Below are 13,678 nucleotides of genomic sequence, written 5' to 3' on the forward strand. Positions count from 1 at the left end.
CGTGTCCGCTGTTAGGAGCTCCTGAGCATGGAGGGCAGCCTGCAATCTGGCATCATACCTCCCAATTAAAGACAACCGACAGCCCAACCTCGCCCTGCTTCGATCAACCTCGAAGCTATACTCGCGGGCAGAGGCAACAACTTCTTTAATACCGCCTGGCCCTTGTCTAGCCAGAATTGTTTGGTTTTTGTCTTTATAACATTGACCGCCACCTCTAAACGTCATCCTGAGCTGGTCCTTCGTCGCATTAGTCCCCCGCCATCACCATCATGGTGCGCCTTCGAGAGATACCCCGAACGGCCGCCTTCGCCTGGTCGCCAGGTGCCGGCAAGCCTGTCTTGGTCACCGGTACTCGTGCCGGCGCTGTCGATGCCGATTTTTCTGACGAGAGCAAGCTGGAGCTCTGGGATCTTGCTCTGGACGACCATGAGCAAGGCCTCGAGTTGCAACCTGTCGCTAGCATCACCACCGACGCTAGGTAGAATTATGCCATAGAAGCTGCAGGGAAATACAACATGCTGATCTAATCCAGGTTCTACGATGTTGCATGGGGTCCCGCCAACGATGATCACCCCAAGGGTATCATTGCAGGTGCTCTCGAGAACGGCTCATTGGATCTTTGGGACGCCGAGAAGCTCATTGCTGGGGACTCAGATGCCCTGATCTCACAAACCTCCAAGCACACCGGCCCAATCAAGACAATACAATTCAACCCCCTGAAGCCGCAGATCCTGGCCACGGCTGGCGCCAAGGGCGAGCTCTTCATCTACGATGTGAACGACATCGCAAACCCCTTCAGGCTAGGAAACACGGCCGCCCGATCCGACGATATCGAATGCCTTGCATGGAACCAGAAGGTCTCTCACATTCTTGCAACTGGCGGTAACGGTGGTTTCGTGACCGTGTGGGACTTGAAGACCAAGAAAGCTTCATTGACTCTTAACAACAGCCGAAAGGCCGTCAGTTCCATCGCCTGGGACCCCAACCACTCCACAAAGCTCTTGACGGCGACTCCAGATGACAACACACCCGTCATTCTGATGTGGGATCTCCGAAACTCCAATGCTCCCGAGAGAACACTCCAGGGTCACGAGTCAGGTGTCCTTTCGTTGTCATGGTGCTCACAAGATAGCGACCTGCTACTCTCTTCAGGCAAGGATAACCGCACCATTGTCTGGAACCCCAACACCGGCGAGCGTTATGGCGAGCTGCCTGAAGTGACAAACTGGACTTTCCTCACTCGATTCAACCCTCATAACCCCAACCTCTCGGCGACTGCCAGCTTCGACGGCAAGATCACGGTGCAGACACTACAAAACACCAACCCCGACACATCCAAGGCCGCGGCCGAGAAGAACCTGGATGACGAAGACTTTTTCCGCGCCGCTCAAGACCAACCCCAGGAGGCATCCTGGACCCTGGCCAAGGCTCCCAACTGGTTCGAGAGACCCATTGGCGCCTCGTTCGGTTTCGGAGGCAAGGTTGTGGTGTTCAAGGCCAACCCTGTCCAGGCTGGGCAAAAGCGATCTTCCAAGGTCGTGATTACCAACTTCTCAATCGATTCCGATGTGTCCTCTGCCACCGAGAAGTTCCAAGAGGCCATCGCTTCTGGTGATATCTCTTCGATTTGCGCCGATCGCATTGAGCAGGCCAAGTCTGAGGAGGAAAAGGCCGATTGGCAGGTGATGGAGACTCTCGTAGGCGATAACCCTCGCAGCAAGATTGTCGATTATCTCGGCTTTAATGAGGAGGAGCTTGCCAACGGCAGTGTTAAGGAGGAAGCGGGAGAGGCTGATGATGATGCTGAGGCCGAGACCAAGGAAGATGCCGAAGACAAGAAGAAGAAGCGTGTTTCTAGCTTCTTTGAAGGCGGCGAGGCCGAGGACGACGATTTCCTGTCCAACCTTGCTGCTACCAAGGACGCCAAGACTGACAACCCCTTCCAACTATTCAACGAGTCTGATAGCCCAGTTGAGAAGGATATCACTAGAGCTCTGATGCTGGGCAACTTTGCCAAGGCTACTGAGCGTTGCTTGAAGGAGGAGCGCTTCGCTGATGCATTCTTGATCGCCAACTGTGGCGGCCAAGAGCTCGTTGACAAGGTCCAGTCTGCTTATCTGGCTCGCAAGAGCGGCCAACCTAGCTATATGCGCCTCCTTGGCTCTGTCATTTCCAAGAACCTTTGGGATGTCGTTTACAATGCCGACCTTGAGGACTGGCAGGAGACCATGGCCATCATCTGCACTTTCTCTGACCCCGCCGAATTCTCGGATCTCTGCGAGGCGCTGGGAGACAGGATCAACGAGGATGGTTCCCGAAAGGATGCTTCGTTCTGCTACTTGGTTGGCTCCAAGCTCGAGAAGGTCGTGTCGATCTGGGCTGCCGAGTTGGACGAGGCAGAGCAGGCTGGCTTGAAGGAGGCATCTGGAGATTCTACCTTCTCCGTTCATGCCAAGTCACTGCAAAACTTCATCGAGAAGGTCACCGTCTTCCGCCATGTCACCAAGTTCCAGGATGGCGAGAAGGGACTGAGCGCGGACTGGAAGCTCGCCACGCTGTACGACAAGTATACTGAGTATGCTGATATCCTGGCTGGCCATGGTCAGCTTGAGACTGCTCAGAAGTATCTCGACCTTCTCCCATCCAACTATCCCGCTGCGGAACTGGCCAGGAACCGTGTACGACTTGCCACCAAGAAGCCTGCTGCTCAACCCGCCGCCAGAGTACCAGCATCGTCGAGCCGCACTTCGTCCAGAATCCAGCCCGCCATGGGCTATCAGCCTCCCCAGCCCGTGTCGGCTCCGGCTCCTGCTCAGACTGCGGCCAACCCCTATAGCAGCATCGCCCAGAACCCGGCTCCTCGGTCAACTGGATCACCAGCCCAGCAGTACATGCCCCCGACAAACGCCTATCAGCCTCAAGGTGGCAATGCCTATCAGCCTCAGGGTGGTTACGCACCACCTGCTCAGACTGGTTATGGAGCCCCTGGTGGCTACCAGCCGCCCGCTCAGCATGGATACGGTGCTCCTCCGCCCATGGCCGGACCTCCTCGAAACACGACACCTTCTTCCTCTGTGCCACCTCCTTCTAAGGCTAAGAACATGGACAACTGGAACGATGTTCCTTTGGTCACTAAGGCACCACCAGCACGCAGGACTACTCCGAGTGTCGGACCTCTGACCTCGCCTTTCCCTGGACAACAGGCCTCTCACCCTCCTCCTCCCCCAGGAGGCCCAACCCCTTACGGACAGCGAGCCGGAGCCACTCCTCCTCCACCTCCTCCTAAGGGACCAGCTCCTCCTCGAGTCACGTCGCCCCTGGCCGCCCCTCCTCAGAACTTCCAGCCTCCTCCCCCGGCTGCCAGCGCTCACAACCCGTACGCGCCTCCCCCTCCAGCTGCGGGTGCGATCCCGTCGCCAATGCCCCATGTCGTCCCTCGAACGGCGTCTCCCTACAACGCCCCTCCTGCCGCAGCACCTCCTTCCAACCGGTATGCCCCTACTCCGGTAGCGCAGCAGCAGCAGCAGTTCAGCCACCCCCCAGGCTCGGTGCCGCCTCCAGGTGCTGCTAGCCGTCCCCCGCCAGCTGGCTCGTTTGGAGCGCCTCCTCAGCAGTCGACTCCCCACAACCAGTACGCACCCTCTCCTTATGGCGCTCCTCCAAGCCAGTCCTACGGTGCTCCCCCGCCCCAGCCTTCCGCACCTCCAACCGGGCCTCCTCCCACTGGACCTCCTCCTATGAACCGACCTGGCCCTCCCGCTGCCTCTTCTCCTAAGCCAACTCCTCCACCTCAGCCCGCCGCGCCGCCCAAGGCCCGACACCCTGCAGGTGACCGATCACATATCCCTCCCAGCGCGCAGCGTCTGGTGGACATTCTGAGTCAGGATATGCAGCGAGTTGCTGTCAAGGCCCCCGCCAACTTCGCCCCCCAGGTCAAGGATACGCAGAAGCGACTCAATATTCTGTTCGACCACCTCAACAATGAGGAGCTGCTTCAGCCCAGCACGATCGATCAGCTTACAGAGCTTGCACAAGCCCTTGAGGCCAAGAACTACGATGTGGCCCACAAGCTGCAGGTTGAGGTTCAGCGAGACAAGACGGAGGAGTGTGGTAACTGGATGGTAAGTTTATATGGTCCCGTGAATTGTACAGAAGCTAACTCGAATACTAGGTTGGTGTCAAGCGCCTTATCAGCATGAGCAGGGCTACGCCGTGAGTAAGTGTTGGAATACACGACATGTCTTAATGTAACTTGCTTGTGGACAATCACAAAGGATGTTGGTGAGGGGGTCGGATGGTTTAGCGGAGGTGTATGATTGGGAATGACATTCACGACGACACCTAGGCTGGACTCTTTAGATTTAGAAAAGTATATGATGAATGCGGTGCCTTTATGTAATGTGTTGATGAGCGTGGTGTCTTGATTTGCTGTTGTGTCCTCTCTCTTGTACAGACGCTGATGTGTGATACTATATAGCCCGTTGAGCTGTTACTTTTTTGGATTATCGTGAGTCTCCTATGTGAGAAGCAGTGAGACGCCACACAAACCAACTACTAGAAACCTATTCTTTAAGTAAAGGTAGGCATTCAAGGGAATTCTCGGTTTCCGTTGAAATTAATTTAGTGAGACTCTCATCTAGGGTAAGTCGGTATCCTCCACCGCCAGCTGTCACCTGGTCCCACTAAAGCTCCCACCTCCGCCAAGAAGTACACACCACATCATCGCCCTCCACATCTTGACCACCACAAGCTCTACTCCTCCTCCAAGAGCTCTCACAAATTACCGCCATCATGTCCGATACGGCACAAAGCCCCGAAGATGCCGCCGCAAAGAGGGCGGCCGAGCAGGCGCGTCTGCGCAAGGAGCGACGAGAAGCCAAGATCAAGGCTGGTGGCTCTGCGAGACTGAACAGGATTACTGGTCTTGGAGGTCGTCTTCCAGGAGGTGAGTGACGGTTCGAGAGTTGAAAGAAGAAGAATCGCCGCTGACACCAATGTTGTAGAGCCGGAGCCTGATACTGCGACCACGACCGCCACAGACTCTCCCGAAGCTCCTACAGCAACACCCGCAGCCGCTACAACCACTGCATCTTCTGCTCCAGCAGACCACGCCGACCCTGAAGAGGTTGACATCTCTGAGCACTACTACGAGCCCAAGCGCACTGTTTCCGCCCGCGATGCATCCCCGACGCCGGAGCCTACCATCTCCGAGGAACAGCTCCGACAGATGATGCTCGGCTTTGAGCGTGGCAATGGCACTCCCGCCCCGGGCACCCCTGGTGGTCTCGATGAAGACCCTATGATGAAGATGATGTCCCAGCTTATGGCCGGCGCCGGTTTCCCACCGGGCTCGGCGCCTCCCTTCCCCGGTATGCCGGGCGCCGTACCTCAGCCTCCTCAACCTGCTGCCCCTGTCCGGAGCACGTCCACAAACCTCTGGCGTCTCCTCCACGCACTCGTCGCTCTCGGCCTTGGTCTCTACATCGTAATCCTCACTCCTTTCACTGGAACAAAGGTCGAGCGTGAGCGTGCTGCTCTCGCCGGCACAACTCCCGCCGACCCCCTGACCGCCGCCGCGGAGCCTGAGCTCGAGACAGAGCTTGAACACCGCAAGCAGCTATTCTTCTGGACGTTTGCCACGGCAGAGACGGTACTCCTCACGACACGCTTCTTCCTCGACAAGCGGGGTACACCTCCGGCGGGCATCGTGGGAACTGTTGTGGGATTCTTGCCGCAGCCGGCAAAGGGGTATATTGAGATTGCGTTGCGGTATGCACAGATCTTTTCGACTGTGAGAGGGGACATTTTGGCGTGCATCTTTGTGCTGGGGGCTGTATCTTGGCTCAAGGGATAACTTGATGCTTCATGAGGAATAAGACGTCATATTTTTGCATGGTTTATGGAGTTATGAATGTGCTTTGAGAGTCATCATGGGCTCAACTCTTATTGTCTTACTACGTGAATGTGATGTGCCTCAGTGCTATCTTGCCATGAAAACGTAAGCACAATAATAAATTACATATTACAAGACTATATGACTATGTAGACAGACCCCTTTTTACATCCTCCCACGCCGGGTATACCCAAGGAAACCAAGAAAGAAAGGTACAACCCCCTATTTCGCGAGCACCGTCTTCAGCAACTTGCCAAAGACGCCCCGAACTCGATCGGGGTTTTCCATAACACAAGTAAATACAATAGCGTTGCTGGCTGCAAAGACAAGAGTCTCCCTCCACTGCTTATCCAACGGATAGCGCCTTGGCAGCACCGTAGCCATAGCACGCGGGGCGACAAACAGAGCAATATCCTTGCGTCTGCTGGCTGTCTCGATTAGAATGCTCCAGCCGCACAAGAGGCAGCCGGTGCCAACACAAATACCCCCATCCATCTTCTGGCGTCGCTCGATGGTTGTGCCACCGGGGAGGCGGGGTCCTACACGCGTGCGGCTGAGACAAACTCCGTAGTAGAAGAGAGCGATGAAGGTTGCGAGGAAGCTGGACGAACGGCAAGAAGAGATGAGGGCTCGGCGGAAGGCCTTGTGAGACGGATTCCGGAGCGCAAGGGCGAGTGTCAGGGGCAGGTATGTAGCCATAGACCACTTCCAGGCTCGAAAGAAGCGGCTGACAGCGTGGTATTCGCACGAAGGGCCAGAAGCCATGTGCACCATCTGGCAGGGGATGGGCACAACCACTGCAGGATCTCCCCAGGCAAGCGGCCACTCGTAGTCGACACACATCCCCTGTAGTAGGGATGACTGGCCCGTCTCCTTGCCATACTGGAACTCGCCCGTGTGGCAACGGCGAAGAGCCTCGATCAACCGTAAATCGACAGATGCAGCCGAGGTGATCCATTTGTTGTAACTGCGGGGAAGACGTTTGGGATGGTAGAACCAAGCCCACATGACAAGACCCGACGACGCGGCAAACACGAGGGGGTCAACGAATTTCGACACGAAACGTTCGGCCTAAGGGAGTCAGAGGGATGACATACTACAGCCAGACGGAGTTCAGGGGTTACCTTTGACCACTTCTTGGAAGCCACGCGGCAGGCCTTGTGCCTCGACCATAGATCGCCGATCACAACGTCAAGAGCGCGAGTGACGGCGAACAACGTTAGGTCCAAGGTTCGACCAGCGAACTTGACCTTTTGAGGTTCATCACCAGGGGAAGAATCTCCCTTTGCAGGCACAGTCTCTTCATATGCTCGACTTTCGTAACAGTGTAGTAGGCGAAGGCCAAACCAGCCAGCAAGGAACGTGGATAGCCATCTTGCTAGCCTGGAGAAGTGAATGTCAGACCAGAGTTAGAACGCCAAGAACTATGTTCTCACCTTGAACGAGCTCCTTCAGTGAGACCCTTGGCAGCTTTTTCCAAGATGCTCTTGATAGGTTCCTGTTGACCGGTTAGTATCAGATGAGTTGGATAAAGGCAGGCTTCTAGTGAGTCAAAGCTGCAAGGCACCACTTCTTCGGCACAGAGAAGGACCCGTCTTACATGTGAAGACTTTGAAGGATCAGAAAGGGGTCAGTTACCTGCAAGAGAGTGCCACCACCAACCAACACGGCACAAAACGTTGGAAAGCGCTGGAGGTTGAACCCTGTTTTCACAATGTGAGTTGCAGACTTGACAAAGGAGCTGTCATCTGAGTCTAGAGACAGTTGGTTGGCTGCTTTTCGTCTCCTCTTGGCAACATGTTGTAGCACTAACGTCAACAGCCGAGGAGCCACGGCAGACGCATAGCCCAGGAGATAAGCGCGGATCAGAGGCCGGAGGATCTCGGGGACGGGATCGAGCCTCAGGGGACCTTTGCGAGCAGGGCGCACATCAAGGGAAGCCATACTCCCCCCGCATACAACAGCAGACCGAAGCAGGACTACGGGACCTGCAGCCGGTGGGATTGATGAGGCGAGGCTAGTATGCGGAGGTGGCACTCAGGAGGTGGGTTCCTGAGAAGACGTTGGCGGGGTTTCTGGATACGGATGAGCGGTCAATTCAAAGACCCCTGTCGAGTGTAATGAGGATGGAGAAGAAGAGGGTGTGAAAAGGAGGTTGACAAGAGGATTAAGGACTTGGAGTGACGGCGGAATACAACCGCATCATGCACTGGGCAATCTGGACCTCAGGGCTTGAGACAATGGTTGCAGAAGTCTGAGATTGTTTAAATCAAACAATGAAAGATCAGGAGTTTGATCAAGAGAACTTCCTCTAAGGGCTGTGGAGTTGTGGAGACGAGTTGCAAGGCCGTTGATCATGAGCCTCGGCTCAACACCGAGGCTGCGTGTGAAAGTGGACAATCATGACAAGAGGATTCGATTCCAACGCGGCATGCTCGGAACAAATACAGGGGAGCTGAACTCTCGGTACTCGGGAGTAAAAGGCCTTGCCACTGCGGGTATGAGATCGTAGGCCCCTGGCAAGGCTGGAGGCGACAGGCTGGCATGGAGTCGCGAATCGGAGGGGGGAGGTATAGGAGTGTGGATACTGCGACTAACCTGGGGAATGGTGTTTTGAGGGGTAGGCCTCGACTATGAGCCGTACAGATGAAACGATCGCCGCAGGAAGGAATATGAACTCGGCGATGGTGTCAAAGACACGAAGAATCAAACGGATGATGGCCGAGCTGGAGGTGTGATGATGCCAGGAGGGGCGTGAGAGCCAGGTAGATCAGGGGACCGTTTAGAATCTGATAGGACACGAGGATTTCGTGTGTATGGATGACAACGCAAGGCACAGGTCAAGTCAAACTGTAAATGGCGTGGAGGCGGCGGAGGAGAGCTTGCTGCCAGTGCAAAGACGGGATGGAAGTTGGATGTAGGTGGTTCTGAGAGCTGAGATCATCACCGGCCATGCAGAGATGCATGTGGCCTGAGTTCCGCTTTGGTCACAGGCACGACGGGTACCTGCCCAGAGGCTCTGGGGTAATGAGGTGTGACGGTTAAAACGGGTAAAGAGCATGTGTATATTGTGAGACTGGCACGTGTATTTTGGTTATTGATGAACACATTGGTGCTCTCTATCTAATTTGAAGCTATTCCAACGTCCAAATACTTCATGTCCTTTTTACTCTGCCAATTTCAAATACCTAACAGTATTACCATACCCTGCTTATGCAGTGTTACACCCCGTACTTTGACATCCCCATTCAGCTAAGCCGACGCATGAAAAATTCGCACCCAATTCCGTGTATGTGGGGGAACCAGCAGGCACGAAATCATCCAGAAGCACCTCGACGAACAGGGGAAGCCAGCCCCACGACGAATTTCGGCCCTTGGACGGTTTTCGGCTCTTCTTCCTTGCCTGGATGCCCCGTTCCCGTTACAGAATGGTTCAGGTCATTCCGTACCAGGGAGGAGGTCTTGCTCCCCTACTCCCCGAGATGTCATGGAGGTGGTCCAAGTGGGAGCCATTCCCCTGCTGGCTGTCGCCGGTGTCATGCTGGCACGGCCCGATCATGGTCATGGGCTGGTCACGAGACGATGCAGCAAGCCATCAGACCAGGCCCATCTAGCCAGCTTTGACTGACGGGCGGCAGAGGCGTGTATGGAAATTGAGAGTTGGTTCTTTGGGTGATGCTTATTCAGACGGGATGGCATAACCTTTGTCTATCTGCCGGCAGACGATAGTCCCGGGTCAAGTGACCAGACATCTACCGCGTTCTCTGCCTATCATCAATGCTACTGTACACCAAAGATGACTCGACCTTCTCCAACCTCTTTATCGGCAAGTAAGAAGCCCGCCCGCCTGAGGAGGTCGTCAATAAAAGGTGGCGGAGTCGCCCGAGAGCTTAAAGAGCTGTAGCCAACGCCTGGTTTGCTACTGGAGCTGAGTCGTGAGAGAGCTGTTGTTGGCACTTGGGAAGCATGTGATTGTCCCCTAGATGCATATTCAAGCCAAGCACACATCAGTACAGTAGGTACGTCATGGCAAAGCTTCACTCCATGTTTCGGCTGTGTCGGGGGACATGTTGACGAATTCGGCTGCTGCAGTTTAACGATATCGACTCCGCTCATAAATCTTGTTTCGTTCTCTCGTAATGAATCCTTTTTGTTAGATGAATAAAGATTGATCAGAACTCGGCGAGACTCTTAACAAGGGCCAACAACTTGGAGACCAGAGATTTTTAGTCGACGTCGAATGTGGAACTTGGTGGGAGATGCAGGTGACCTCGCGACCCAGGGAGGGGGAACATGCTCTGTCAGGATGCAGCGCCAGGTTGGAGTCCATGTAGATGGTACTTTTTCAACAATCCTCTCCCAAGTTCCGAGGCTGCTCCACACGGCTGAGTCTTCAAAGAACCTGCCCAATTCGGATCCAAACTGACCAATTGACCCGCCGCAGGGGTCTAGGTCGCCCCTTCCCCAATATGTCCGGTACGCACCGACCAAGTATTAGGTACCAGTAACCTTGCAAGCCCTGCCACTTGCCCATAACGCTCCCGTCGACACAGCAGGTGCAGGTGGGCTTTTCGCCTTCCACCCTTGCTTGTCCTTGTCCTTGTCCAGGCCTTTCCTTCCTCTACCCACTCCTCCTCCACCTGCACCACCACCACTACCACCACCACCAGCTCCATCCATCCCCATCCCTCCATCATCCTCACCTGGACGCTCGCTGCCACCCGCTCCTCACACAGCCCTTTCTCCAGCCTTTTCCGGCGAAAAGCGCTTCGTTGTTCTAAGCATTTGAGCAAGAGTAACATCAGGCTCCAGTCCCGACTTCTTGTCTGGGACAGTGGAGGTGATGTGATGCATTGGTGTAGGTCCTAGCACATGCGCCATCCCTTCTGTTCCTGTTGCTCTCTAGTCGCTCTTCATCCTCACTAGATCTGCATATACCATCTTCCACGTTTCTTCTCTCCCACAACCGCAAACCGACGCTCCTTCTTCCTCTACTCTGCCTACATAGTTGTCGTACTCCTGGAAACCTCGTCCATACCTGCATCATCAACTACTTCGCTCCTCGCCGCAAGCCCACCACTGCATCTGGATCAAGAAGTCTAGCTCAAGCCTCCCCAGTCGCCAAGCACCCAAGACTACCCCACGAACCGCGTCCTGCCGCAGACGAGTTCACCTGATCAGCCTGATCACCTTCCGCGCCTCTGCCTCTGCGACTTCAAGTTTCCAAGCTCCTGGCTGATTTTCGACTCTCGCCCAAGTTGCCTCGCCCTGCGCTTTGCCTGAGGCGACTTTCAGTTTTGTGTGCCTTCTCGTTTTGAAGGCACCTGCCACTTCCGTCGTCGCGCTTGTATCATGTGTTAGGCACTTACTCGTAACTCGATCTTTCCTGGCACTTGCACGCTTCATGTTGGACGACGAACCACGTTCTTTCTGCTATCGAATTCAGCATCTCTGGCAGCCATCGCCCATCGCCATCCCGATTCAGCAACCGTACCTCTCCCACCGACTCTGGCCGCTGGCATCCACCCCAGCTCAGCACATCGCAAGAACCCCGATACTACAAAGACGCACCCATGCTCGCCGTACAGCAAGCTCCGAGGATGGGTTCGTCGCAGCCGCCCTCAGATCCTTTTCTGCCTTTTGGCTGTACGTCAACTAACTACTCGCCCCCATACCCAGCATTGTCTTGTTGCTTCTCGGAGAATATGCGAACTGTTTGCTAACTTGGAATGCGACTTTAGACACCCTCGACTCGACTCAAGATCCTCCTCTCCCCGATCCGCCCGAGCCCGCGCCCGGCGATCCGCTCCTAACAGACAATGACAACAGACTCCTGGACTCGTTCTTTCAGGACATCAATGCTGATCACTACAACATGCCCTCGTTTGGCGAGGGACTCAACTTCAGTGACACTTGGCTTGATCTACCACCACAGTTTATGGGGACTTCAACTACTTTCGGCCATCACCCAGGTTCTTCCCTCCCTGAACCAACAGGCCAAGGGCTTCCCAATAACCTGGGCGACTTCCACGGCATGATGCCTATGGAACCAAACATGATGCCGCCGCCTCCCCCACCGCCACCTCAGTCACAGCACCAACTAGACCACCAACTAGATCATCGACATACGCCCGACGACGTTCTTCATGCCGCCGCGACGCTGCTTCATAATGGATCCGCCCAACGGCAAGCTTCTAACGGAGTTGATGCATCCCTGCAACGACGGATGACAGCCCCCATAGTGGGACACCTTCAACATCAACCACTAGAAGAGTTTCGTGAAGAGCATCGACGCAGTGTAGCGGCCAGCGAGCAAGAGCACTACCCAGACTGGATGTCGGGACCACAGGAAAGGCGTCAACATCGAGCACCACCGGCTGAGTATCAGTGGGGATCTGACGCGAATTTCAGTCGAGTCCAAGGGTACATGCCAAATTCAGAAAAGGAAACGGCGGAATCTTTGACCAAGGAGCAGCTCAAGTACCTCGAGTGTTTTGAGCCGAGCCAGAGTGCCGATAATACGCGACCCAGCAGCCCGGTCCATACCAAGATGGCACCCCCTCAAAATAGGTTGGCACAGGCCGTAAAGCCACTGCCAGAGACAGACGCGCCACCGCGCAAAAGGCGGAAGAGCCGGAATAGCAAGGAAGGACCGGACGAGGATGCACAAGACGAGACAACCGCACCAAAGTCGAATAGGAGACGAAAGTCCAAGTTGGAACGGCTGGGCTCAACATCTTCTGGACCGACAGATGAAGTCTCAACAGGCAAACGTCGAAAATCCATGGCTAATGGGGCCAAGGCAGCGCGGGAGAACCTTACAGAGGAACAAAAACGAGAAAACCATATACGAAGCGAGCAGAAACGACGAACACTCATTAAGGAGGGATTTGAGGACCTCTGTGACCTTGTGCCTGGGCTTCGTGGAGGTGGATTTAGTAAAAGCACAATGCTGACAATGGCAGCAGAATGGCTGGACGATCTGCTCAAAGGAAACGAGGTGCTGTCAGCTCAACTGGCGGCTTTGGAAGGAGGAAAATAAAGTCGGTGATGCCGGGTGTGGTGGCTCTGGCTCAACGACAGTGATGAAATATTTTGGACTGGGGGATGGAATAGGCTGGAATGGACTAAACGGAATGGCAATTCCGGAACGGATATGGCGTTGATGAATGGGACTGATGAAATTTCTATATGGCGGGGGGCTCGTGTCTTAGTCGAGGGGTTCGGCTGTGGACATTACCTATTGTATACCCAAGGTGAGAGGTGGGCACGGTGTAATGGCGGTAATCATTCGTCTTGAGGGTAGAGAGGCTGGCTCAAATGCCGTGTTAAGGGGAGATGATGGAGTACACAATTATATGGCATGGCATGGATTCATGATAAGGGCGAGAATGAAAGCTGGAAGTTCAATTACGAAGGACCTAGAGTCTAGATGGCAATGATATGAGATACTCTCCCGTCGACACATGACGGTTACCTACCTAGCTGTCTGTCTGTCTGTCTGTTTAGTTGCTTGCTTAATGAAGGATTGCCAAGGGGGATGGTGAAGCGAGCCTGGGCAATCCTTCAGTTGATGGATGGATGCAATATGGCGATTCGTGGGCTTGGGAGGCTGAATTAAGCTCGCATAGTAGGTGCAGAAACCTGGGGCAAGGCTTGCAGGCATGGATTTCTCCGATGGTTGAACGGATCATGATTTATGCAGCTGACTCGATTTTGCTAGTTTGTGAGTGAGACTCTGCGTGGTGTTGAGTAACATCAAGAGCGATTGGTGTTGTTGAGAGC

At 54.7% G+C, this 13,678-nt stretch overlaps 4 protein-coding genes across 4 annotated transcripts; 3 read left to right on the top strand and 1 right to left on the bottom strand.

Moving 5' to 3' along the window:
* Positions 1-269: 269 nt before the first annotated feature.
* NECHADRAFT_68119 (uncharacterized protein) lies at positions 270-4,385 on the top strand (the record flags this gene model as incomplete). Its single annotated transcript, XM_003051507.1, has 4 exons — positions 270-478; positions 533-3,526; positions 3,572-4,121; positions 4,172-4,385. 4 exons carry the CDS (start codon positions 270-272, stop codon positions 4,214-4,216), a joined length of 3,798 nt encoding a protein of 1,265 aa, XP_003051553.1. The 3' UTR covers positions 4,217-4,385.
* Positions 4,386-4,791: 406 nt separating this feature from the next.
* NECHADRAFT_99937 (uncharacterized protein) lies at positions 4,792-5,945 on the top strand (the record flags this gene model as incomplete). Its single annotated transcript, XM_003051508.1, has 2 exons — positions 4,792-4,945; positions 5,004-5,945. The coding sequence occupies 2 exons, from the start codon at positions 4,792-4,794 to the stop codon at positions 5,852-5,854; spliced, it is 1,005 nt and encodes a 334-aa protein (XP_003051554.1). The 3' UTR covers positions 5,855-5,945.
* Positions 5,946-5,997: 52 nt separating this feature from the next.
* NECHADRAFT_68123 (uncharacterized protein) lies at positions 5,998-7,837 on the bottom strand (the record flags this gene model as incomplete). Its single annotated transcript, XM_003051966.1, has 4 exons — positions 5,998-6,964; positions 7,018-7,276; positions 7,330-7,391; positions 7,532-7,837. The coding sequence occupies 4 exons, from the start codon at positions 7,835-7,837 to the stop codon at positions 6,116-6,118; spliced, it is 1,476 nt and encodes a 491-aa protein (XP_003052012.1). The 3' UTR covers positions 5,998-6,115.
* Positions 7,838-11,493: 3,656 nt separating this feature from the next.
* On the top strand, positions 11,494-12,935 carry NECHADRAFT_37658 (uncharacterized protein; the record flags this gene model as incomplete). The annotated part of the gene is made up of 2 exons (XM_003051509.1): positions 11,494-11,539; positions 11,635-12,935. 2 exons carry the CDS (start codon positions 11,494-11,496, stop codon positions 12,933-12,935), a joined length of 1,347 nt encoding a protein of 448 aa, XP_003051555.1.
* Between the last annotated feature and the right edge of the window lie 743 nt (positions 12,936-13,678).

Source organism: Fusarium vanettenii, assembly GCF_000151355.1.
Source record: "Fusarium vanettenii 77-13-4 chromosome 4 genomic scaffold NECHAsca_3_chr4_2_0, whole genome shotgun sequence".
NCBI classification, from domain to species: Eukaryota; Fungi; Ascomycota; class Sordariomycetes; order Hypocreales; family Nectriaceae; genus Fusarium; species Fusarium vanettenii.